The sequence below is a fragment of the Phaseolus vulgaris genome, chromosome 9, assembly GCF_000499845.2.
Source record: "Phaseolus vulgaris cultivar G19833 chromosome 9, P. vulgaris v2.0, whole genome shotgun sequence".
NCBI classification, from domain to species: Eukaryota; Viridiplantae; Streptophyta; class Magnoliopsida; order Fabales; family Fabaceae; genus Phaseolus; species Phaseolus vulgaris.
In genome coordinates, this window is record NC_023751.2 from 33,065,456 (window position 1) to 33,092,589 (window position 27,134).

The following is a 27,134-nucleotide window of genomic DNA, read 5'->3' on the forward strand; positions in this document are numbered from 1 at the left end:
TAAATTAAAATTGATATGTATAATTATGTTTAAAATGTCTCATATTTAAGAATTGGAGAGAGTAAACTGAACCAATTTTATATCACAATTTTTTTATAATTTTTAGTAAATTTTATTTAATAGTTAAATATATTTATTGTCTTATATTATTATGCAAAATTAGTTTTTATCCGCATAATTAAGCTTTAGATTTTATTTATATTTGTAATAAAAAATTATTAAAATATGTCTTTATTGATATTTTTTAGGTATAAGAAACAAACCGTGAATTATAATATTATACCATTAAATTAATATGAAATATTTTAATATCCTAATTTATATTTAATAGTTTTAATACTATAAGTATATAAAAATCTAAAAAAATCAATTTCATATAATAATATACAAGGAATAAAAATATATTTAATCTTAAAAAGTATATGTATATATAACATTTTATATCATATTTAATATTTTTTTTATAAACTATAATTTTGAAAATATTGAAGAAAGTAAGAAAGTTTTTATTTTATTGTAATTGAAGAAAAGTAAGAAAACTTGTTCTCCTTACTGTTGTATTAAGTAATGTTAGACAACAAATATATTTTGGCTTACAAATCCAAATATATTTGCTAGTACAAATAATTTTTATTTTCTTTATTTCATTATAGCAATAATAGATCCTCTATATAATAAGATGGTAAGTTGTATATTCAACCAAATATTTGATTTTTGTTTTTGGCAAATCGTAAAAGAAAATGAATCTTCTAACCAATACATCATTGCTAAGAGATATAAGTTCTTTGTTTCACCTACTAATCTAATCAATGACTTCAATTAACTCTAAATTAAGAGCCATAACTCTAAATTAAGCTTCATTGATGAAAAAGCTTCTCTTCCAAATGAGGAATCTTTCGATTAGCAAGCTTCGCTATCCAATATCAATTGGTGTTCTTGTGGATTTTTAATTCATATTTTCTATTAATAATACACTTTGTATATTAAATTGGTTAAATTTTTAAATACTTTGAGTTCCTATAAAATCAATAAGTTTGGATTTTGGTTTAGAGAAAAAAAATTATTTTTTTCATCATTATGAAATTTGAAATTATACTTTTAGTCCTTATGAAAATATATATATTTGGTTTCAATATTTTATTTATTTTCATGTCTCTAAAATCTTAAATTACTTTCTTCTTATTCATTTTAAAATAATAAATAACATTTTATAATATATAAGACTTTTTATTTAAAGATCACTTATTTTCATTCTATCACACTGCTTATGTGTTATTTAAAATAGTCAATTGAACTTTTTTTAATAGATAAACAATTATCTAGTATCATGTAATATTCAAGATAAAAAATAGTAATTTTCAATTTTTTTTAAGAATACCCAAAATTAAAATCTACAATTTTTTACGGAAATAAAAGCATTGAAGTCTTTTTAAAACTCACAATTTTATTATTTAATTTACTTTGTTCTTGTATATATATGTAACATATGTGCTCTAGCAACACAGCTCACCAAAGCCACTTTTGAAAATGGCCTTTAATCTTATGCTTTTGTTCTGTTTTGTTGCAGTGATGAACAATGGAGCTGTTCCAAGCAGTGCAAGGAAACTCAAGAGTACTACTTCACCTGAAGTGGTAACTAGCATTGAAGATGAACATCATCAGAAAGTTGAAGCAGATCCAAGAAGCAACTATAAAGTGGAAAAGAAAGAAGAAAAATATGATAAGAACCAGCTTTTTCCACCCATAATTCCACTTCCTCCTCTTCCATTACCTCCATCGTTTCCACTTCCAACACCAGTTCCAGGGTTACCATGGCCAAGACCTCCTTCACTTCCATTTCCTCCTGTACCAATCACTGATGCTCACTTTCCTGCACCTTCTCCACCTACCTGAGTACATGCAGGGAAATCTACTTGCTTCCTATGTTATTAGGGTTTGCTTAAAGTTGTGTGCATGGTGTCTGTGTTTCAGTTTATGTGTGTCATGTGTGTAATAAAACATGTTTAAGTTTATGTGTGTTGTTTTCAGAAAACCATGTCTGTTGAATAAAACATGTTTCAGTTTGTGTTAGTTTTATGGCTACTTTCTTTAATAGCTATTATGTTATGGCTCTTTACTCTCTTTTACCATATCTAAAAAAGTGGTGTTAATTAGGTTTTTTGTGAATTGTGATTTTAAATTCTCTTAAACTTTGTTGGTTTTTGCATGAATATTCTAAAATTTAAGAAAATAGCAATGAATTAATAACAAAACCATTTATAAGTTTGAGTGTTCCTTCAGATCAAATTATTGCATTAATCACAAAGACCTACCAACTCATATATAGCAATCACTATAATGTTGAAGAAATTTCACTCCCCAGAAACAAATATATTTTATTTCTTTTAATTTATTTATGAATTTTAATTAGTCTCTTTTTGTTAAAATCTTAATATTTAATCTTATTCTTACGCAGAGAATAATAATTTAAAATGATACTAAAATTTCTAAAAAAAATTTATAAGCTTAAAACTTGTACAAGGATTATTGCCACTTTAATAATTTAGTTTTTTTTTTTAATTTTAGAAAATTAAAAGCTATAAAATACTTTTATTAATAATATACCTATTAATAAGCATCTTATCTGAATAAAATTATTAAAATATTATTATTTGAATATAGTTATTTTGTTAATAATAATTTGTTGTGATACCTTTTTATTATGTCAGAACCGAAGGGGTTTCTGAGACAGAACTGAAACAGGAGTAATGGATACTGAGTTAGGAACAGAAAGAACACCCTGCACTGTATTCATGCTGCTGTTAAAAGAAAATGAGTTTTCTAATTATACCCATTTTCTGATTTTTTTTTTTAGTAAAATAATTTTATAGTTTAATTACTAAAATAAATAAATTTTAAAAAATTATTAAAATAGATAAATGGTGTCGTCTAATATTGAATTCGTGTCAAATTTACATTATTTAAGTTAAAATTTAATTATGTTAAAATTATATTATTTAATATTAGTTATTTATTTTGATAATTTTTTAAAATGTTGATATTTATTTTAATAATTAATTTATGAAATTATATTTTTTTGGTAAAAACATCTCATTTTCGTGACTTAGGTTTAAAAATGATATTCATGAAATATCAAATATCGAAGATAAACAAAAGAAAAAAAAAAGGAGCTGTGGGCATTTGTAATGACTACAACTAAGAATAATGTAATAATTGGTAAGCCAAGGCTAAAAGATGGTTAAAATATTTTGGTTATAATCAGAGTATTAATACCAACCGTTCATCTTTAATTCTTGTAATTGCCTAATTTATAAATAATCAAATTACTTTCATAATTCTTAGAATTTCAATTTATTTCATGATTAACATATTTTTTTATAAAACATTTCAAATTTCTTATAAAAAATAACTACATTCTAAAAATTATCTATCAAAATATACTATAATAATCATTACCTTAATCTTAAGATTTAGACTAAAATAAGTGATTTGAAAGTTGTAATATATATAGCAACCAAAATTGTATTTTATGAATTATTTGGATAACAAATCTGAATATTCTCTTTAATTTTAATTATCTATTTTGAACTGACTACCAAGTTGAATTCGTGATTCACCTTTTAAGTTTAAAATCGAGTTATCATATCCAAATGCTTAGACCGAGTAAAAATAATGACGCTGGAAGATGAAGAAAATGGAGTAGTTGCAGAAAAAAAAAACAAGAAGCGAAAACTTTAAACAAAGTTTTTTAATTATTTTATTCAAACATGTTTTACTACGATAAAAATTTATATTATTATATTAATAGTTTATTATTTTACTGATTTATGATAAAAACAAATTAGTTTATGTTAGATAGATGAATTTATTTTATTTTTATATTTAAGGAATTTTTTTATATTTAATTTATTTTTGTTATGGAAAATTAAGATAAATATATTCTATCTAACAAAAAGATGAAAAAAAAATATATTTGTTTTAAAGTTAAGAAAAAGTTGTGAAAACAATTATCAAATATAGTCTATGTGATTTGTAAGAATTCATTTGTTAAAAGTTACACTAGGAGAAATTACAATTTGTCGTGATGTGGTCAAATTTTGTTGAGTTAAACAAATTAGATAATGAATAACATTGAAATAGAAGAAAAAAAAGTCTCTCTATCACATGCATTTTACGAAGGAAATCAGACTAACAATGTTAACCCAAAACTCAAGTTTCTTTCTGTATTAAGTGAGAGATACTCTTCATTATTGTATTGTGAGAATGTTTTATTGTTTGGAGATACCATTTTATTTAGCAAGAAGAAAAAGTACTCATTTGCATTTTCTTTCTTATGCAACTAATATTTTTAATCTTGATAAATATGTACGTCAGTATATAATAAATTGAAAGATCATTTACTTTCAAAAGAAATTTGACAACAAATAAGAAACTCACGAAATCAAACATGTGTGACAATTATTAGTGATGAGTGTGGTGTGCAAAGAAGATCACTTATCAATTTTATAGTTATACCATTGAGGATAAACAAATACTTTTGAAGTCAATACATGAATCTGATGATATAAAGACCAAAGATTTTATTGTTAAACAAATTAAAGATATAAAAAAAATTATTTAACAAAATTCTCACTTTATAACTGTTTATTTTTTCTTTTAACCATTTTTTACTTTTTTTAAGCTTTTTATTTTTTCAACTTCCATGTTCTCTAAAGCCTTTAGTTCTAATTTTTTCTTTATTGCTTATAGGTTGTTCAACTTCTTCTCCATCAACATTCTGTCATTTGGAAATGGTAATCTAATTATTTGAACTCTTTCTTTCAACCATTGCCTATGACTACCTCCAACGTTCTCTTTCACTTTAAGAGTAATATCTCTTATTTTTTTTTCAAGCACATCAAACTCTTGTTAGCACTTCATTTTCCAAGCTCTTATGACATCCTTTCACCCACATGAAAAAAAAGAAGAAACTTACTCAAAAATAATTTATGAGTAAATAGAAATATTCTACTCTTCATCAAGATCATTAAGGTGGACTCAGATATATGAAAGAATAAAATTTTGACTATAGTTTTAATTGTTAATCTTTTGATTTATAGTAGATTAGATAATGATTTCATCTAAAATGTCTCCCACCATTAAATATAGAACTTTAAGCCAAATAGTAACTTGAAGTTTTGTGAAAGCGGTCGTTCCAAACATATTTCCTCATGTAACATAGTTCAAAGACATATGGTTTTTGGACACATGAGCATGAATTACAATTTGATTTGGCCCATGAGTGCTCATCTAAGACATCGTAATGTTTTTTTGGATTATGGTAAGCATAGCTTGACCCTTCCTCAAAATAATTTTTCTTTTGGAAGGTGCGATCAAGAGGAAACCATATTGGAGGAAAATATATGTCTAGCTTTCTTGGGTTCCTTGACTTTATAAAACATGAGGTGGGAATGTAGTAGCAACTACCATATTCCCTTGAATGCTACTATTTTGCACTCTCATTAGTCTCTCTTCATTCATTACAACAAAGTTTTCCATGTTATTCTTTATCAAATTCAAATCTTACATGATCATACCCATCTTTGTTCTTTTAGAAGAGTTTATGTAAGCCTTCAGAGTTTTGTGGGATTTTTCTAAGTTCTCCATCCTTCTAGTGAGTTTTGGAGTTATTCCTCTTCTTCCTCGGTCGGTTGGATTGCACTTCAGTTCCTTTTCCTACAAGCTCCTTTCTTTCCTCCACTCGTCTCACTCCTCGATTTTCACATAGCTCAAACTCGGTGATACCGGCAAAATGCACTCTGACGCTCATGTCAGATTTATTAAGTATTCAATACTCGATATTCTAAATACAGTATAATAACGTACTTGATTTTTAAAATTGTGTTATTTATATTATTATGATAAATCTTTCTACTAGAACAAATTAGAGAAGTTGAATCATGTATACATTCCTTAACTCTTAATTATAAATTAAGTTCACTAAATCAATTTAAATGTAATTGGATATATGATATGGGTTAGCCCATGATATTAGTGGTACATACCCACCCATTACAAGACATTCAAAATATTATATTAATATAATAGAAATGCATTGTTACGTGGGGGCATAATTAATATTAAATAATAGTTATCCATATTTGACCTTCGTTTACTAGTAGTGTGCGCCAACGTGAACCAGATTCAGAGCTTCTTCATCTTCTAAACATGACCAGATACGAAGTCGTTTTCATCGCTACCCCAGCCCTAGGTAATCTCGTTCCACTCGTCCAATTCGCTAACCTTCTAACCAAACACGATCCTCGATTCTCTGCAACCGTTCTCACCATTTTCATGCCACAACGACCCCGCATCAACGCCTACGTCCAAGCACGCGCCTCCTCACCCTCCAATCTCCGAATCCTCCACCTCCCTACCGTCGACCCGCCCCCACCCGATCAGTACCAATCCTCCATCGCCTTCCTCTCCCTCCACATACAAAACCACAAACACCACGTCAAGAATGCAATCCTTAGCCTTCTTCCCTCCGACTCCAACTCCACCGACTCGGTTCGACTCGCCGCCGTCTTCGTCGACATGTTCTGCACCACTCTCATCGACGTCGCCGCCGAGCTCGCCGTCCCGTGCTACCTCTACTTCGCGTCGCCCGCGAGCTTCCTCGGCTTGACTCTCCACCTCCCCCGAGCCGACTCGCTCGACTCGGAGGAGTTCTCCATTCCGTGTTTCGAAAACCCCTTGCCGCGATCTGCTTTGCCCAACCTCGTGCTGGATGCGAACGACGCCTCCTCCTGGTTCTCTTACCACGCGCGAAGATACAGGGAGACGAAAGGTATCGTGGTGAACACGCTTGGAGAGCTTGAACCCCACGCGCTTCAATCTCTCCACGACGATTCGCTTTTGCCACGCGTTTACCCGATTGGGCCTGTTCTTGACCTTGCTGGATCGGCCCAATGGGATCCGAACCCGGTCCAGTATAAGCGAATCATGGAGTGGCTCGACCGCCAGCCTGCGGGTTCTGTGGTTTTACTCTGCTTTGGCAGCATGGGAAGCATGAGGGCAAACCAGGTCGAGGAGATAGCGATTGGGCTTGAACGGGCCGGGTTTAGATTCCTGTGGGTCCTGCGGGAGCCTCCGAAGGCCCAATTAGAAGACCCGACTGATTACTTAAACGAGGTGGATGTTCTACCAGATGGATTTTTGAAACGAACGGCTGGGATGGGTTTGGTGTGTGGGTGGGTCCCGCAAGCGAAGGTGCTAAGTCATGAGGCTATTGGGGGATTCGTGTCGCACTGTGGTTGGAACTCCATACTGGAGAGTTTGTGGCATGGCGTGGTGATTGCCACGTGGCCGGTGTACGCGGAGCAGCATCTGAACGCGTTTCAGATGATTAAGGAGCTGGGATTAGCGGTGGAGATTAGCACGGATTGTAGGGTGGGTGGGGATCTTGTGCGGGCGGAAGCAGTGGAGAAAGGTGTAAGGTCTCTGATGGAGGGTAGTGATGAGATTAGAAGAAAGGTGAAAGAGATGAGTGAGAAGTGTAAAAGCGCGCTTATAGAAGACGGGTCATCTTACAAGAACCTTGTGTCCCTGGTTCAGGAGTTGACAAGTTGATCAATATGCAAGGTAATCAATTTCTGTTTTATATCATATTACAATTTTAATTAAATAATATATAATCCCTGCATATTTTATTATTATTATTATTATTATTATGAGACACTTCAGTTTTACTTTGGTTCACTCTAACACTAAATTATATAGAATTATCTATTACAAAATTGTAAATGATTACACTAATTAAATAATGATTCTAGTATGATCTATTTACATTTGAGGTAAAAAGAAAAACATAAGTCTTCAATTACTCGCAAATCAAAGAATGTACAAACAATTTTTTTTTTGCTTAAAAATATCTTCACAAAGTATGTTGCACTCTTTTTAGGTATATAATCTTAACACTTCCTAACTTAAGTGAGTAAAGCATGCAAAGTACTCTAATTTTCTACAACAGATTGTGTACATTCTGCATGATAATCTTTTTATTTATAGGGATCTACAAATTTCTTGAAAAAATCCAAAATAATTTAAACCTTTATTAAATTATTTCCTCTTCTATAACTAGTATATTATTTTCATCCACATGAGCCACCGTATGGAACTCTCTTACAAGTATATAAGAGAGAGAAAACAAAAGAATAAAATAGTCTTTTTCAAAATTTGGGTAATGCATAAAATTCACAGTCCAATATTGACCTTTCAAAAAAAATGTATAAGACTTTTTAACTAATTCAGCTTTTTTTAAGGAAATTAGTTAAACTTAATGTCAAATTCTCCCACCACATTCATACTTTCTGCCTTACCTTCAATTCAAATACAACATAATCTCACAATTTTTTAATAATCTCAATTGTATTGCACCCCTATACCTCCATTCTAAGTGTAACATTTCTATTCTTCTCCCGTCATTGTGTTTGAGATAGTAGTTTCATCATTCGAGCGTGTGTGAGGGTTGACGAGAAATGTTTTCAAACGTGAAGATAATTTCTTTTTTAGTTTTGTATTTCATTTTTACACCTCATTTTTTTTACTGAATTTTGTGGTTTTCAAGAAAATAGAAAAATAAGTCAAAAATACAACCACCACTAATAATAACATTACAAAACTTATATCAACCACCACAACCATCATTTGAAAATAGCCATCATTTTTTAAAATAGAAAAGAAAACATGATACTCTCGTACTTATAAATCTATTATTGAAATTAAAAAAATAAAGTACCAAGGTGGATGAGGAAAATATGGAGGTAAAGAAAGAAGTTGCCAATTTAATGAGCAAATTATTTTATTGTTCTAAAATTATTTTATTATATTTAAAAGTAAAGTAGTTGAGTCAGACTTTAATATATGTAAAGACTTATATTTTTATTAATTTTTTAATAAAAGCAGGTCAATTAATTAAAGATATTTTTTAGAAAAAGAGAAAAAATTCTGAAAAGCATCCAATGATTAGCGATGGAAAGTAATTCTTTTAAGTTGTTTTGTGTTTGAGAAAACTTTATGCAGAGTTACTGTTACAATCTTGCCATGCTCTGAAGTGTTATGGTAACTTTATTAATGGTATAGTCTTAATTCAAGTTGTTGATCAGGGTCATCACCATAATCACATTCACATCCTCAAAAACATTATGGTATTAGAAATGCACATTTCATTGATGTTGTTCTTACACTGTCACCTACTGGAATTGCTGTCATCTGTCAATGCTTTAGTGCTTTTGGTTATTCCTGATAACACTGTTCTGAACTTTCCATTGCTCGTAAAATACTGATACTCTTTTTCTGCATAATTCTTCCATGTTTCTTCTCAGTTTGCTGATAATACTGATATTTTTATTTATTTTTAAAGTGGTTTAGATAACATTTTTCTTCAGGGACACAGAAGTGAAAAGAGATAAATGAAGCTAAATAATATTGAATAATTTTCTGAGGCTACGAATGAACTGAATTTGTGTAGATCAAGTTGTCAGTAACCAGTGTGGTCCATGATACTTTTTAATCACACTGTCATGTTTGCAGAATCATCACAAAATTCATCTTTATTTTCTCTTCTCTTCAATGGGTTTGTCATGGGTCAGTATCCAGATCATATCCAAACAACTTTTGTGGTATATGAGATAAGAAATGTACCATGCATTTCTCGTTCAGTGCATATCAATACTTTAACACTTGGATTGTGCAAATGGAAAGTCAGAAGTGAAAAAGGAAAAAGAAACCATAGAATTATAGTGGAATCATAATTTGTTTGCACATTCAATATAGTCATTTTTTATTTAAAGATTTGTCATTTGTGTTTAGTAAAAAATATATAATTTAATTATTTAACATAATTAATGTACAAGCAAATTTGTGAAAATGCGCCTGAAAAAATTCCCCACAAAAAAAATCCTAAAATTGTTATTCTTTTTAACTAACAAAGTAAACAAGAAAACAAATGTTCTCCGAATTATATTTTTGAAAAATCAAATTTGTCATGTCTTAAACAACCCGTGAGAAAGATCACTACAAACAGGACATACTTTGCTTTCGAAAAAACATTCTTAAATTTGTTTTTATTTAAATTTTATTAAATTTTTCTTTTTTCTTATATTATTTTTCACTTTTAGACTTAAATATGCTTAGTGTTTGTAAAAAAAATATTTTTTGTCTAAAAATTGAAAATCATTAATTTTATTCTTAGTATTAAATGGTTGTTGTTAATTGTTCATGTGTTGAAAGATAAATTAACAAGGCACACTGGTGTTTGTAATATAATGTTGACATTTAATACTTTTTTAAAAAGTAAGATTTATGAAACAAATGTTTTTTTACCTAACTTTAAATGAATTTTAGTTCTAAAAACTAAAAAATATATACGAATTATAATAAAAAAAACTTAGTTAGGAACTTAATACATATTTAAATCTTTATTTATTGTCTAGTCAATTTAAAAATCTAAATCTTTTATTTTTTTACTATAAGAAAATTAGATGAAAACCAAAATAATTATTTACTATATTAACTAAATTATTTATTATATTAACTAAATTAATGATATTTTATAAATTTAAAAAATTATTGATATTTAAAGTAGTTTTTATATTAATAAAAAATTATAAAGTAATTTTTAAAATTATATCTGATTATTAGCTACTTTATACTCTAAATTAGTTTCTATCAATTTTAAAGACTAATTTAAAATTTAAAATATTAATAGTTAAAACTTGATAGCTAATTTAAATATTAATTTATAAATTATTTTATAATTTTTTATTAATAATAAAAATTACTATATATCAATAATCTTTTAGTCTAAAAAATAATATTTAATTTAACTAATATAATAACTAATTATTTTTATCTCTAAATTTAGTTGTTATTTAATTATATTTTAACAATTATTTCTTTTATTTCTTTCAAATAAACATTAACTAAAAGCATGCTAATTTTAATAAATTAACATATAATATTTGTCAAATATTATTATTTTTGAATATTTATAAATTGTTTATCTTTTAATCTTAATAAAAAAACTATAAAAGTTATCCAAGTCTTAATAAACATGATTTCTACCTAACAATTTTGATATTAACAGACATAAAAATTGTTTGCAATATACTTATTTTCTATTGTGTGGTGCTCAAACTTGATCATGGTGATTGACTTTTGTAGTTTTGAATAGGACATGCTGAAAATGATGATGAGCTAATAGGAAAGAGAAAAGTGATGCAAATGATTGTGGAATTGGGTTCTTTTAGGACACCAAGAAACCCTTTAACGACTATGTCCTATGATTTGTCCCCTAACATCATGCTACCACTACACCATGTCCTACAACTTTCACAAAGTCTTACACAATTTACTATCTTCACTTTTTCATCTCATTCCAATTATATAACTAACCATTTTTCTTAGATAATTATAATAAAAATTCATCTATCAATTAACAACCAACCAAGTGTATCTCATAAAAAAAATAGATGAATAAAAGGCAATTTTGGTTTCTTTTAACATCATAACTCTTTATTCCTTTAGATTTTAGTCTTAGAAAATCTACAACTCTCCTGTAATATTTAATTTTCCATACATTTATTTCTATTTGTAGTTTATGACCGAATGATTCGAGGATGTACTAAATACCAACAAAATGACATAGAAGTGAACATGTTAATTAAAGTTCATATTAACATTAATTGAATTGTAAAAAATTAGACAATACGAACTATAGCAAATACACTCTCGATCGAAAGTCGAAACTCAAACACTAGAAGAGAAAGAGAAAAGACGGAGAATACGATCGGAGAAAATAAATTAATTGTTAACTTTTTTTTAATTAACTATTTTTCTACCTATCTTAAATGAATATTATAGATGTAAGGTTTAATTAAATAAAAATATGTAAAAAAAAAAAACAGATAGAAATATGAAATTTGTAAAAGTAGAAAACTAAAATTGCAAAAGAAAAAAAAATCAAAATTACCTAAAATTACATTTTAACTAAACTAAATTACGTTATTACACTGTTCAACAAGAACGACAATATGATATGACACTGATTTCTACCTACTCAAATATTTATTGAATAATATAAAAAATAATTACATTACTTTTAAAACATTTTTTAAAATAATTTCCGATTGATCTATTTGTGATCAATATTAAAATAACTACAAAATTTATGAATCATTTGGTAAGTTTTGAATTGAGAAAATTGCATATAATAATAGTGTAATTAGAAGAAAGTGATTTAGCATAGTAAAAGAAAGAGAGAATTATGAGTAATCTAGAAAGAAAAAGATTCGGAAGAAGATGCTATTTAACAATGGCATCATAATAGAACACTTTATTTTGTTGAGTGCTAACTCACTTTCACATGTGCGCAAAGTCACCACCAATCACGTGCCACCGTCCCATAATGTTTTTTTTTTCTCTCAACAAAAAAAAAAAAAAAGGAAAAGGGAAGAGAACAAAGTGAGTGACACTCACCCTTAAATTAAAGGGATCTACCAAGAAGTCGTTAGACACTAATATAGCCTTTTTTTCTCTAACAATTTATAGTGAAAATAAATAAATTCATATAAAAAAATTAGATACTATTTTTAGTTTAAAAATTTATTTAACACACTAAATTTGTGAATTTTTTTCCAAATTTTTTAGTAAAAACGTTTTAGAAGAAAAATAGTTTTTTCTAATTAATTGTAAAATTAAGACACTGATTTCAACTCGAAATTTTAAGGTAATGAATTTATGGATTTTTCTTTTTATATATTATTGATTTTTTAATATAAACTTTCAACTTATTTAAATTTTTAAAAAAAGGAATTAGTCATATTCTTCAACGAAAACTAGTAATTGAGAAAATGGGTAATTATTTCAGAAGTTGATTTATTCTATTCTTCTAACACTTCGAGTTTGAAGGTTACCAATGAAAAAATATATATAAAATGAATAAAAACCCACTAAAATCAACAAATATAAAATAATAAGTTTTACTTTTTTAATATATGACCAATTTTTGCTTTAAGCACCTAATATTTTTTAAAAAAAAAATGAAAGTTGAAAAGTTAAAGTTTGGTATAAATTCATGGTGTTTCATAAGTCACATTTACTAGTGTCAAACATGTATTATATGACCTAAATTATTGAGTAATTGTGGATAGTATATATATAAGTTGAGGATAAAAAAAAACAAGTTTAAAAAAAATTGAGAGATGAATGAAAATAAAAATACAATATTAAAAGTATAATATTATAAATAAGTATTTTTTTTAAATGAATAAAATGTTTGAAATGTTGTGGTTGGTGGAGAACACTAACCGCAAGAGAAGAGTCACCAAACCTTCCATGATTTTGTTTTTGTTAGAGACCCACCACCATTTTTGCCCTAGCTTCCTACCTCACCTTCTTTCTATCCCTAAAGACAAAAAATATTCTAATTTTGTTTCATCATAGATGTTGAAACAACAAAGAAGGGAAGATTTTTTTTTCTACATTTCTTCCAAAGGTTAATGTAGCCAAGTATATAACATAAGGTTTATCATGGACCACAAATTTATGTTCACATTACATTTCTTATTAGAGTTTAGATTTGGTGATTCTAATGTAATATATTTTACAAAATAAAAAATAAAATATAATTATTTATTACTACAAGAAAAATATGAAATATAAATTAATTTTAGAGACAGAAGTAATTGGTTACTATTTGATTAAATTATATATCATTTTATAAACTAAAAAAGTTATTATATCTAAAGTAATTTCTATTATTAATAAAAAATTATAAAAGGATTTCTAAATTGGTATCTAACTATTTTAACTACTTATTACTTTATATTCTAAATTAGTCTCTATTAGTCTTTTAGAAACTAATTTAAAATATAGAATATTAGTCATTAAAACTTACGTAGTTAATTTAGATACAAATTTAAAAATATTTTATAAATTTTTATTAATAATAGAAATCACTTTAGATATGAATAACTTTTTATTCTTTAAATTAGTATCTAATTTAGATTAGACTTAGACTTACTTTCTAACATAATATTAGAGTTTATACCAACAATGTTTGTTTGACTTATTGTGCTACCTGTTATCAAGTTGTTATTTGAACATCCATAAATATCTAATAGCATACATAAGATGTTTGTGATTAATGTTTATTTGACAACCGTGATCCACCCTATAACCTAATAAATATTAATATTTTAATTATTCATAAAAATTCATAATTTTGTCAATTTTGAAAAAAATTATAACTTTTTATGTTTTGCGTGTATTTTCATTAAAGGTTTTTTTCTTTTTATTTATTTTTTTCTGTTGTAAATATTAATATTTGTTGTGGTTGTATTTTGGTGGTGGTTTGGTTGTCAAAATATCATAAGTCGATGTTTATAAAAAATTCTATATCAATAACCCTTATTTTATTTTTGCAAAAATGAATTTGATTTAATTTGATTTCCTAAATAATTTAGGTTGAATTCTCATACAATTGACCTCTTCATCATTGATTTATTTCCCACTTTCAACACAAACCTAGAATTTGCAGTGAATATTTAATAATTTGTCCTAATATAAAAATCACTTTTTTCATAATATTTTTCAAAACTCAATTTCATTTAATAACAAAATTACCCTTCATAGAAGAATATTTAGTTTAATAACTCAAAACAACCTTCATTACTATAATGTAATTGTAATTAACTAATATTACATTAGACTATCTTTTTATTAAAATTACTTTAGTCTCGAACTTTAATAATGATTATTTGGTTCAATGTCTCAAAACCATAACACAGTAATTTCTCTAAAATTTTAACATTATGTGATTTTTATAGCATATTAACTAGTAACAAATTAAGGAATTCAATAAGAAAAATATATTTCATAACACTAATATACTACAAGAAAATCATGAAATAGAAACCAATTTTAGAAACAAAAAATAATTAGTTGTTATAGTGACTAAATTAGAGACCATTTCAGGGACTAAATAAATTTTTGATTTCTAAATTAGTTTCTATTCCTATTAAATTAAAAACTAAATAATTGGTAGTTAAAACTTTGGTAGCTAATTAGATATAAATTTATAAAGTATTTAACAATAATAGAAACTAATTTAGAAATAAAAAAAAAAATAGTTTCTAAAATGGTCTCTAATTTAGTTAATATTGCAACTAATTATTTTGGTTTCTAAAAATTAATTTCTATTTGATATTTTCTTCTTGGAATGATATGTTTAATTTAAATGTGGAATTAATTGGTTATTATAGTTGTGTTTGTTATCATAGTCCAAAATAAATGTCAATGATAGAATTATTTAATGGGAATACAAAGGAAGAAATGTTGAGGCAATAACACCAATGTTTTGATAATGTAATAATTAGGAACTTGTAAAACTCACTAATAATGTGTATGTCCTTAAATAAACATCACACGTATATCACAATCATTGATTTTATAAAGGACCATTCTCAATTTTTATCGTTACTTCAATATTAAATTTGAACATGTAATTTTAAGAGAATAATTTATTTATAAAAAAATTGAAATGATCTAAGATAAAATATGTTATTAGGGTAAAAAAAATTTAAAAATTGGAATTTGATAAGAGTAATTGGATTAATTGAAATTATAAAATTTCAAATTTTACCTAAAATATAATAATTTTTTAAAAAAATTCTCTACCATAGATGTATGTGTTACTTTAATTTTAGATTCTATCAAAAAAATATAATCATGATATTTGTGATGATTATCATAAGGGAATGTATTAGAAAAAGAGAGTTAAAATCTCACATCAACTATATGCCAAAGTAAAATTATAGTTAATTTATTATAATTAATATATAATTTACACAATATTTACTTTTAAAGTTGTTAGTATTAATTAATTTTTTTACTTATGAATGGCACAGAGAACCAATATCATATATAGTCATCACTACTAATTTGATGGAAAAAATTACATTAACCCATTTAAAAAAAATAAATTAAAAATATTTTTTAAAAAGTATCATAATAATAGAATATAAAAAAATATTGAACCAAAATAAAGCTAAAACCTATAAAAAAAATTATATATGTATTTGTTTTTATTATAGATTTACTATTCAAATAATATAAATCAGTTTTTAGTTTTTTTTTTCGATATTAATAAACCTAAATAGTTTTTAGTTTTTTTTTTTTCATATTGATAAACCCTATTTTTTATTATATGTATTAGAAACCCTCCAAACTACAACATTATTTTCTTATATACACACACAACTTAATTATTGGGTTAAATTTCTAATAGGTAAGCCTAAACTTAATGTTTAGTTCATCTAACTCGTTCTACACTCATTATTTTTATCTTCTTACGAAACCCATTTTTAATTTATTTGAATCAATCCAAATTAATAAATTAATTTATGTCTACTAAAATAATACAATTTACAACTAATTTCGTTTAAAAAATGTTAGAATATATTTAATGAGAGATTTTTACAATAATTTATAATAAATAAAAATATTGTTTTATTGTAGATTGTACAAACATAAGTTTATTCAATTTTAATGATTTATGTCAGTAGAGTCTATATTAAAAAAAAAATTGATAGAAAACTCTTATAAGAATTTTTTATTGGAGTTGTTAAATAAATAGGAGTATGTGTTAGAATTAAAGACTAAGTTTAATAGAAGAGTTTAATTGAACTAAAAAATAACTCCTAAACTTAGTGTAAATGTTATTAAATCAATTCACCAATTTCAAGTTTTACAAGACTCTTAAAAAAACAAGAAAATTAACCTACAATAAGATCTTAAATCCTAAAATATATCTTATGAAATTTTATCACAATAACTCTTGTAAAACTCTATCACAAGAATATCCTAATGACCCTAATAAAGAAACAATCAACACATAATAATAGAAATATAAAAAAAAAATCACCTAAAATTCTTAGGTCAAAATTGGAAAAAAATAAGTAAGTAGTCATCAACGTAAAAATAATCAAACTACTATATTAATTCAATGCTTCTTAGTGAATAACTCTAAGAAATGTTTTCTAGAATGTGAAATTATTTTAATGAAAATTGGTTAAAATTACTTAAATAAAACAAAAATCTATTTTACTAAAATGTTATAGTTTAAAAATCTAACAGATTCTAGAACTTATTAAAACTATTTTTAATCAATTAAAAGAAAGTTAACATTTCAAGAAGAGCTCTTAACCCTTCTGAAAAATATTTATATCAAAACTAATAAAGATAACTTATTTATAACATATTAAACACCAAAATTATAACACATACTAAACAAACATCTCATCAACATATCTACTATAAAATTTATACAATAAAACATCATTAAATCTACTTGAATCTTCAATATAGTATATAAAAGTATTGTTTTATTAAAATATTTTTCAGATAAATATTGCAATTAATATACTTTTATGCTGATTTTAGATTTAACATTTATAATTGGGTTAAAGTTTAGTAGAACAGAAAAGCTATAATTTTTATTAGCTCTATTGAAAGCAAAATTAAAACTAACACAGAAATAAAAGAATGAATGCTTTCACAAAAAGTGTGACAAAATGAGTAGATATATAAATTAAAAATTATTTTGAATTTATATTAAAATTAAAATTATCAGTAAAAAGACTATTGAAATTGAAAGCAATTATTTATTAAAAATGGTAGCAAATTAGGAAGCATTAAATTGAGAAGTGCATTAATTATTAAGAGGAAAAAAGCAATTGATTATGATCACGTTTTTATGTTCACAATTTAATTCTCTATTGAAACTTTTGGCTCCTCCCATCACATCACACGCCAACTTAACTTATTTAGTGGAATGCATTTGCATTGCATGTTGAATCACAAACTAAGAAATTTGAATTCAAAACATTTTAGGAGAGGAAACTAAAAAAAAATATATTTTTTAATAAAAATATTTTATTATTATGTATTTAAGATTGATAAAACAGGTAATCCAACTCATTCCAATTGGTATTGTTCATCTATTGGATAAATTAAATTAGACTTATTTGAAAACCTATTTATAATAATATTTTAAATTGAAAAATAAAATAAATATAATTAAAATAGTAATTTATTAGATTGTCATGAATGTAATGATTATCTTCTTCCCTAATTACTCTCTCACCTTAAAAGTTAATAATATGAGTGTTCAATTTACTAGGTGACTTTTATGTATTTTCTTTTCTCATATAAAAAATGTATCACCATTTTATTTAAATGCTTTTAAATTTAAAAAACAAATATTAAAATACTACTGTGTGGGTTTATTTACAGTTAAGGTATGCACACACTTTTTTCCCACAAAATAATATACACATTTAATAGTATAATAAATACTTTTCACCTCAAACATTTAAGATAAAAAATACTCTTAGCTTCAAAACTTTAACTTTGTTAATTGGCACGGACTAAAATGTTTTTTTTTTCTAAAAAAAGGAAAAATTTGTCAAGAGACAATAATTAACTTGGCATATTATTTAATGATCCTAAATATAGAAGCCAAGTTAATTAAATCAATTGCATTAGAACATTTTTGTGAGTACATTACAATAAATGTTAGACTTTTATTTCATTTATAATTTAAAAAAAGCATTTATGGAAAAAAACTCCTACTAATTGATTTTTAAAATATCTTTAGATTGATAGCTAGACATTATGAAGATGTAATAAAATAGTTTTATTTTTCAAAAAATTATTTTTTACACATAATCAAGAATAAAATGTTAATAACATTCTATATAGTGCACACAATCTTAAAGAAGATAAATATTCAACTATTCATGCTATTGATAATTTTGTTTGGAGTTTATCTTTTTATGGTAAACTTGGAGTTCAGTGTAGCTCTTGTGCTACTGTTCATAACTATTTGTGAAATAGTTTTTTTTTTCACAAGCAAAATTTGATAAATATTTTCAAAATTAATTCCACCTCCCTTTGTAAAATAAAAGAAAAAGTAAGACTTTATGTATAAAGCTAGAAAGTACAAGAGTACCAGGTACTTGCAAAAAAATAAAAAATAAGAGTTTTTAATCTGTATAGGATTATTTATTTTATATACCCTCATCATGGGAAATATAAATGATATTAATTTTGCATGATTAAATTAATACATTAAATTATTATTGAATTTACTTATTCTCTCTCTATAATTTTTTATAAGCTTAATTAATAATTACAAATCTTATCATTCTATTGTAATTTTTATGATTAACTTCTTTTTTCATGTATTTTATCTTAAAAAAATTTAATTTTTTATTTGAACATAGAAAAATATTAGAAAAAAATTAACACTAAATTAGCAACCATTTTGATTTTTTTTTTCTTTATTTCTTTGTGATATATCATTACAACCTTAGAAATGTATAAAATTTGCAAAAAAATTATAAAATTGATAATACAAGGTGAAAAAGTAAATGTAAACAATAAATTTCATAAATGATAATAGATACTAAAAATGAAATATTTAGAAGGAGGAAAAATAAGATAAAATAAAATAAAGAAAAGAAAAGAAGAAGAAGAAAAGTACAATGTTGTTGTCATTACAGAAGTCACATGAAAACTCCAATGTTCACACATATTGACAGCCAACGACCTGAACGGAAATGTCCAAAGCCGAATAAAACCAAATAAAACGTTCATTTTCTCATTCTATTCTCACACAACATACTTTTTTTATTTCTACTTTTTTCTTCTTCGAAATAAACAAAACGTTCAAATTCACACACCCCAAGAAGAAGGCTTTTGCTTGCTGATTCTCTTACTCCAGCTATTAATACTGAAACACTCTCTCACTCACCAAAGGGTTCTTCACTAACCCAAAAGGTCCTTGCTTTATCACTGTCTCTCACTTGGGGTGTCTCATTTTCTTTACTGAACTGAAAACACCAAAGGGAAAGTCTTGAGCTTGAGAATGGAGCAAGTGGGTTGTTGAGGAATTGTTGCTGTTCATTCTTGCTGGGGTGGTTTTGGATCCAACTGGGTCTTCAGCTTTTGTGTTTTTGTTTCCCTAGAAATCCTTATGGGGAACATTTATGTGGCACATTTGATGGTGGTGGTGTTTCTCCTGGGGGTGTTTTTACCTTGTTTGTGTCAAGGTGATTCAGATGATGATGACACCGCTGCTGTGTATGTTGTTACCCTGAGACATGCTCCTGTTTCTCATTACTATGGTGAGTTGAGAAGAGAGGTTAATGGCTTCAAAGATGCTGCTCCTGCTCCTGGGAGAACTCAATTTAACAAACCAAGAAGGTATCCCCTCACACTAACACAAGCTTGGTTTGAAGGTTTTCTGTGGGGTTGAGGGTGCTGATGGGTCTCTTGCTTTTCTTTGTTGTTTTATGGAAAGGAATTGCTTATTTCTTTTTTGTGAAGTGTTGGATGGTGTTCTATTGTGCTGGATTCTTTTGAAGTCAGATGTTTTTTTTTTTAACTTTTCCTTTATTTTTATTTGGTCTCAAATCATTAAGGCTTCTTGTGGAAGCTGTGTTTTGAGTAAGATGAAAAGTATTTAGATAAATGATTGCTTATCATTTAGAGATGATCGGTTGTTTGTTTGAAACATGCATTATATTTGTCAATGATGTTCTCAATTCTCAGTGCCGTGTTTCATCCTTTCTTTTCCTTTTCTTCCAATTTAGAGAGTTTTGAGATTGTTTATGAAATGTGGTGGGTTAATTTGACAGATGTGGTCCTGTTCATTTTATTATCCTTTTGTTTTGAAGGTATGACAATGCTACTAAGACGGATAAGAGATATGGCTCTTACGTTTCCCGAGTTCATGATTCTCTGTTGAAGAAAGTGTTAAACGGAGAGAAATATCTGAAGCTCTATAGCTACCATTACCTGATAAATGGATTCGCTGTGCTGGTTACCCAGAAACAGGTATGATATTTGTTTTCTTCATCGTGATCATGCTCTTAGCTAAGAAAAATATGACCAGATACATTTATGTGTTGTTTCTTTCTATTGATGATTTGGCTTCATGTGTCGGTGCTCCTCCATGTTTAAAAGTTACAACTATTCCTCATTAATTTACTGCAAGTGAACACATTCTGAGCTGTTGATTGATAATTACTGAATCATGAAGGCAGGGAAATTAGCAAGGAGCAGTGAAGTGTCCAATGTGGTTTTGGATTTTTCTGTGAGGACTGCGACTACACATACGCCACAGTTTTTGGGTCTGCCACAGGGAGCATGGTTTCAAGATGGTGGGTTTGAAACTGCTGGAGAAGGAGTTGTTATTGGGTTTGTTGACACTGGCATAGATCCAACACATCCAAGTTTTGGTGATAGTAAATCTAATCATCTATATCCTGTTCCTGCTCATTTTTCTGGCATCTGTGAGGTTACTCGCGACTTTCCTTCTGGTTCATGCAATAGGAAGCTTGTTGGGGCCCGTCACTTTGCTGCTTCTGCCATAACCAGAGGAATATTTAATTCAACTCAGGACTATGCTTCTCCTTTTGATGGTGATGGCCATGGCACGTGAGTTCTTGGCTTTTCTCTATGAGTGTTATGTTTGGTTGTAGTATCTTACATGGTCCATACTCTTGATTTCATCCAACCGCTAATTGGATACATAATTGGGATATATGGCTTGTTTGTTGGCATCTGCTTTACCATGGCCAGTCCACAATGACAAACTCTAAGCTGTCAGCCTTTGTCTACAACTACTGGTCTACCCTTACCACATGTTATCAATCAATTTTTTTACTGTACCTTAATTTTGGTTTTCACGTTTTCTCTTTCTTTCAACATTGATGAATTATGTCACATCACAGCTTATATCTATCCATCAGAACCTTAACAGTAATGTGTTTTCTCCTGTTCCTTGGAGTGTTGAGCTTGTTCTGGAAATTGGAATTGTTATAGCCCTAAATGATTTTTAAAATATGACTTGAAACTGAACTTATGTTTTCATATTGGATTGTCCCCAAAATTGCTTTTAATCACAACGTAATTAGTTATCTTTACTTCTCTTTTAACTAAATGCCCATTCTGATGTAACTAAAATACACAGGCATACAGCTGCTGTTGCAGCAGGAAACCATGGGATTCCAGTGATTGTTGCTGGACATCACTTTGGAAATGCTAGTGGGATGGCTCCTCGTTCACAGTAAATAATCTGGAACCATTTCTTAGTTATTTTATTTTATTTGTGTATCATTATCTTTACCCGAGTAGAAATATGTTGGATCTATCGACATGCATGATGCTACGACTTGTGCATTATTCTGCTTCATTTCGTGTTTTGTTTCTTTAAACCAACCTTAGTGATATGTAAATTACATGCTTCTGGAGTGTCATGATTAAGGGACAGATCTTGCAAAAGTATGAAATTGTGCATATTATTTTTCGCGCTATAGTGCTTAACTGGTTATGTTAGTAGTTCGTTAGTGTTGTCCCACAGATGTTTTACTATTTTTTTCTATTAGAAAAAAGCTTTTTTCCTATTGACTTGGTTTGTATATCCTTACAGTCCAAAACTGTTAAAACTTGAAAGGGGATAATAGAGTGAAATCTAGAATTAGTTCTCATACAATTTTTCTGAAATTGCTACTGACCAATTTTGAAAGTATAGAAAAATCCCATCGAGTAATCCATTGGACCTAGCTCAACCACAAAGTTAGTTGAAGAAAGAAGGATTGCCAAATCTTATAAGGGCCATATTTCCAGCAAAAGTGACTAGAATTATTTTATACTACATTTTTAGTGTGCCCCTTACTTGAGCTCTTCGGGGTTGAATTGTGAATCTTCCGTAGGTCCCATATCTTGTACTGAAATCAAACTTTTTATTAAAAGAGTGGGGGCAAAAGGGATTTACCACATTGTCAGAAACAACCATTCCAAAAGCTTAAATACAATAAAGACATGAATGATTTTATATTAATATCTCTATCATTTATAACTTTGTTTTCTGACAACAACAAACAGCTAGGCCTTTTTAAATAGGTTATCTTTGAAAGTTTATAAAAAACTATAGAAATTATGTCTGGTTAGCTTTGTTTTTATCTATTTAGTTATTTCATTCTACCTTAATTAGTTTCCTTTTCTTTAAAAAGACAATTTATGCTTGTGTCGCGTTTCAATCTTTTACAGCATTGCTGTTTACAAGGCATTATACAAGAGCTTTGGAGGATTTGCTGCAGATGTTGTTGCAGCTATTGACCAGGTACATTTTTAATTTTTCAGACAAGTCATACATTGTTGTGCAAATAATTATTTGAGCAGGTTAATTTTTTTCCCTTCTCTGTCTTTGATTCCCCCTAGATGTTTGTATAAAATACTACAATTCCCTAATAAAGTATATAACTGTTATCCATTTTTCAAGGGCTTGTTTTTAGCATTGTATTCCATTTGGCCCCTACCTCAATAGTGGTGAAGAGCACTCTTTCACACTGTTTTAGGATTTTTATTAAGCTCTTAGGATCCCTGTCATTTACACACTTGTTGCCTTTACAATCTATTTATCTAAAATTCCTTTCAATTTGCTTTTCTTGTAAGATTAATAGTATGATGTTGCAGGCAGCTCAGGATGGGGTTGACATAATAAGCTTGTCAATTACTCCTAATAGACGTCCTCCTGGTGTGGCAACTTTCTTCAATCCAATAGACATGGCTCTGCTGTCGGCTGTGAAAGCCGGTATTTTTGTTGTGCAAGCAGCAGGAAATACTGGACCATCACCAACAAGTATGTTCTCCTTCAGTCCATGGATCTTTACTGTTGGTGCTGCCTCTCATGACCGAGTTTATAGCAACTCCATATTTCTTGGAAATAATGTGACCATACCTGGAGTTGGTCTTGCACGTAAGTTTCTGTTTCTCTATTCCTGGTTAATGATATAAAAAGTTATTGTAGACTAACTAGCCACAGGGGGTAATATTACGTACTCTGATGATTGGATTTCCTCCTTGGGTTATCCAGGCAGTGAAGAGCTTCTATGAGACTGTTGTGCATTTTTCACTAGTGATAAAATTAAGTGGAAAATATATAACGTTAATGAGGGTTGGATTGGACAAAGGAGTTAGGATTCACTGTGTTATTGGGATTTTTTATGCTTGAATTAACTCTCAAACTGTTGCACTTTTAATTTATTATACTTCACTAGACATGAACCTCAAACAAGAGAAAAAAAATCTTAAGATCTATTGTTGTCACTCATTATATTGTGGTCAATCAGTTTTTGTTGCTGTCAAGGATTTCTGCTCAAGAATGTTAGATTATTCAATTGTTAATATAGGAGTTTATTATTTCTTTGTCGTCTTTGCTGGGATTAATTTATATGACCCTCTTTTTTTCATTTATTATTATTATCATTATTTTCCTCAGCTGGCACAGATGAAAGCAAACTTTATAAACTGATTCATGCACATCATGCATTGAGCAATGACACAACGGTTGCTGATGATATGTATGTTGGTGAGTGCCAAGATGCAAATAAGTTCAACAAGGATTTGATAAAGGGGAACCTCTTGATGTGCAGCTATTCAATTCGATTTGTGCTGGGACTCTCCACCATCAAACGAGCCTCAGAAACAGCCAAAAATCTTAGTGCAGCTGGTGTTGTCTTCTATATGGATCCCTATGTGATTGGTTTTCAGCTTAACCCTGTACCAATGAAAATGCCAGGCATAATACTTGCATCCACAAATGATTCCAAGGTGCCGTGTTATCCATTTACCTTCTCCGTCTTATATGGACTTGATTATCTGGGGAACAGAGGGAAAGGACATGGAATTTAAACTTGTGTTCTTGGCACAATACATGTCTAAAATACGACATAAAAATTCGTATAAAGTGAACATAAAACAAATGTTAAAAGTGAGCACGAGTCATTATATACTAAACTGCTATCAGTTATCTAATGCCATTCTGATTTGTATTGGCATAAAAGTTTAACTAAATAAAAGTAAAAGAATTATAATATACTGCTGGAGAAGTATTTAAAATGTCTGACCTGAATGGGTCTGATGTGGATAATTTGACTACTGTTTTGAAGCGTGTGTGTGTACTTCCTTGATGTCATGTTCATTTTGTATGGTCCATTTTTCTTGGGCTTGCATTTTACAATATATGGCATATTTTGATGCAGTGTTTTACTTAAAAGCATCCTGCTGTCTTTGTAAAAAACAATGCATCAATTTGGCCAATGTGTTAGGTAACTTGTGTATGTGCATGAGGAATAATTCCCTGACAGTTTCCTGGTTTTTTGACATGGTCAGATTTTAATGCAATACTACAATTCTTCGTTGGAAATAGATGCAGTTTCAAAGAAAATCGTGAAATTTGGGGCCATTGCCCGTATATGTGGTGGACTAAAAGCAAACTATGGCAGTGTTGCCCCCAAGGTTATGTATTACTCTGCCAGAGGACCAGATCCAGAAGACGGTCTTCCTCACCAAGCAGACATTTTGAAACCCAACTTGTTAGCTCCTGGAAGTTTTATATGGGCTGCTTGGAGTTCTGTTGGCACCGATTCCGTTGAATTCCTAGGTTTGTAATGGATACAAGTTTACACTAGTTTAAGGAGCTCTTTTCATATGTCACACAACATCTTTTTAAGGAATAATCTGATATGTTTTTGTTTTCAATTCATGTTCATAATGTCAAAATGCAATTCTCATTTCTGCACTGCCAACAGGTGAGAATTTTGCATTGATGTCTGGCACAAGCATGGCCGCTCCTCATGTTGCAGGTCTTGCTGCACTAATTAGGCAAAAGTTCCCAAATTTTAGTCCTGCAGCAATTGGATCTGCACTTTCCACTACAGCTTCTCTGTATGACAAGAGTGGTGGGCCAATAATGGCTCAGCGATCGTATGCCTCTCCTGAACTAAACGAGTCTCCGGCAACTCCTTTTGACATGGGAAGTGGTTTTGTGAATGCAAGTGGAGCACTGAATCCGGGTTTGATTTTTGATTCCAGTAAGTCACTTCAGCATTTCAAGTTTCAAATTGTGCAATAATTGAAAGTGGAGTGGATAATGTAACTGCAACTGTTCACTTGTACTTAATCTTTAACTTTCTCTGGTTTATGTAAACTAAACTTAATGTGGAAGTGTTATGTTTATGTTTCTTTGTAGGTTATGATGATTATATGTCATTTCTCTGTGGTATCAATGGTTCAGCTCCTGTGGTGCTAAACTACACTGGTCAAAATTGTGGACTCTACAATTCCACTGTTTATGGTCCTGATCTGAACCTTCCCTCAATCACTATATCAAAGCTGAACAAATCTAGAATAGTGCTGAGAACAGTTCAAAACACTGCTCAAAATGAATCATACAGTGTTGGTTGGACTGCTCCTTATGGGGTTTCATTGAAAGTGTCTCCAACTCACTTCTGCATTGGCAGTGGTGAGAGGCAGGTATTGTCTGTGTTCTTGAATGCAACAGTTAACAGCTCTGTTTCCAGCTTTGGGAGAATTGGGCTGTTTGGGAATCAAGGTCATGTGCTAAACATTCCAATTTCAATCATGGTTACAATCTCATCTAACACCACTACAAGCTAACTGGGTATTCACTGATTCATTTTGAGGAAAAATTTAGGTAGTGGTTTTTAGATGCTTTTGATGTTATTCCTGAATCAGAATTATAGTCTGATACGAGAGTAACATTGAAACTGTCTAGGATTCATCTTAGTTTTTGTTCTTCATTCTGATTTTTATGTGTTTCTGTTTAGTATTTGTTTTCTTTTTGCTTTTCTTGAGTCCAAAGATGTATTGGCTATTTTTTCATTCATTATCATGTAAAGAAGTTAAAGGTTCTTGTATAGATAGATAAATGTGATCAGTGCCTGATTCTTCTGCATCACCACCATGTTCATTCTCTTGTGGTACTTTTACTCTAGCAAGTTTATGTTATTAAGGAATATTTGATGAATTTCTTCTCAAATCCTCGTTTTGAATTTTTTCTTTCTTAATCAATGGTGGAAATGCTTGTAGTTTAGAATGTGATTCATCGAATGGATGATGATATTTGATGGAAATTAATTGAATTTCACTTAAAAAGTTTGTCTCAAAGAAAAAAGGTTGGAAAGTTTGCTGAAATATTTTCATGTATTTTTTTACTATTT

General features: G+C 28.6%; 2 protein-coding genes across 5 annotated transcripts; both read left to right on the plus strand.

Moving 5' to 3' along the window:
- The first annotated feature begins 5,950 nt into the window (after positions 1-5,950).
- On the plus strand, positions 5,951-9,706 carry LOC137821402 (UDP-glycosyltransferase 43-like). 4 transcript variants are annotated; one of them, XM_068625985.1, is made up of 2 exons: positions 5,951-7,623; positions 9,404-9,706. In XM_068625985.1, exon 1 carries the CDS (start codon positions 6,208-6,210, stop codon positions 7,609-7,611), a length of 1,404 nt encoding a protein of 467 aa, XP_068482086.1. In that variant the 5' UTR covers positions 5,951-6,207; the 3' UTR covers positions 7,612-7,623; positions 9,404-9,706. The 4 variants fall into 4 exon arrangements, with proteins under 4 accessions (XP_068482086.1, XP_068482087.1, XP_068482085.1 ...); XM_068625986.1 differs by having other exon boundaries at positions 9,412-9,706; XM_068625984.1 differs by having other exon boundaries at positions 9,429-9,706.
- Positions 9,707-19,666: 9,960 nt separating this feature from the next.
- On the plus strand, positions 19,667-26,872 carry LOC137820979 (subtilisin-like protease SBT2.2). Its single transcript, XM_068625342.1, has 10 exons — positions 19,667-20,310; positions 20,784-20,943; positions 21,149-21,546; positions 22,082-22,177; positions 23,161-23,233; positions 23,587-23,869; positions 24,392-24,723; positions 25,285-25,555; positions 25,704-25,985; positions 26,144-26,872. Exons 1-10 carry the CDS (start codon positions 20,081-20,083, stop codon positions 26,569-26,571), a joined length of 2,553 nt encoding a protein of 850 aa, XP_068481443.1. The 5' UTR covers positions 19,667-20,080; the 3' UTR covers positions 26,572-26,872.
- The last annotated feature ends 262 nt before the right edge of the window (positions 26,873-27,134 follow it).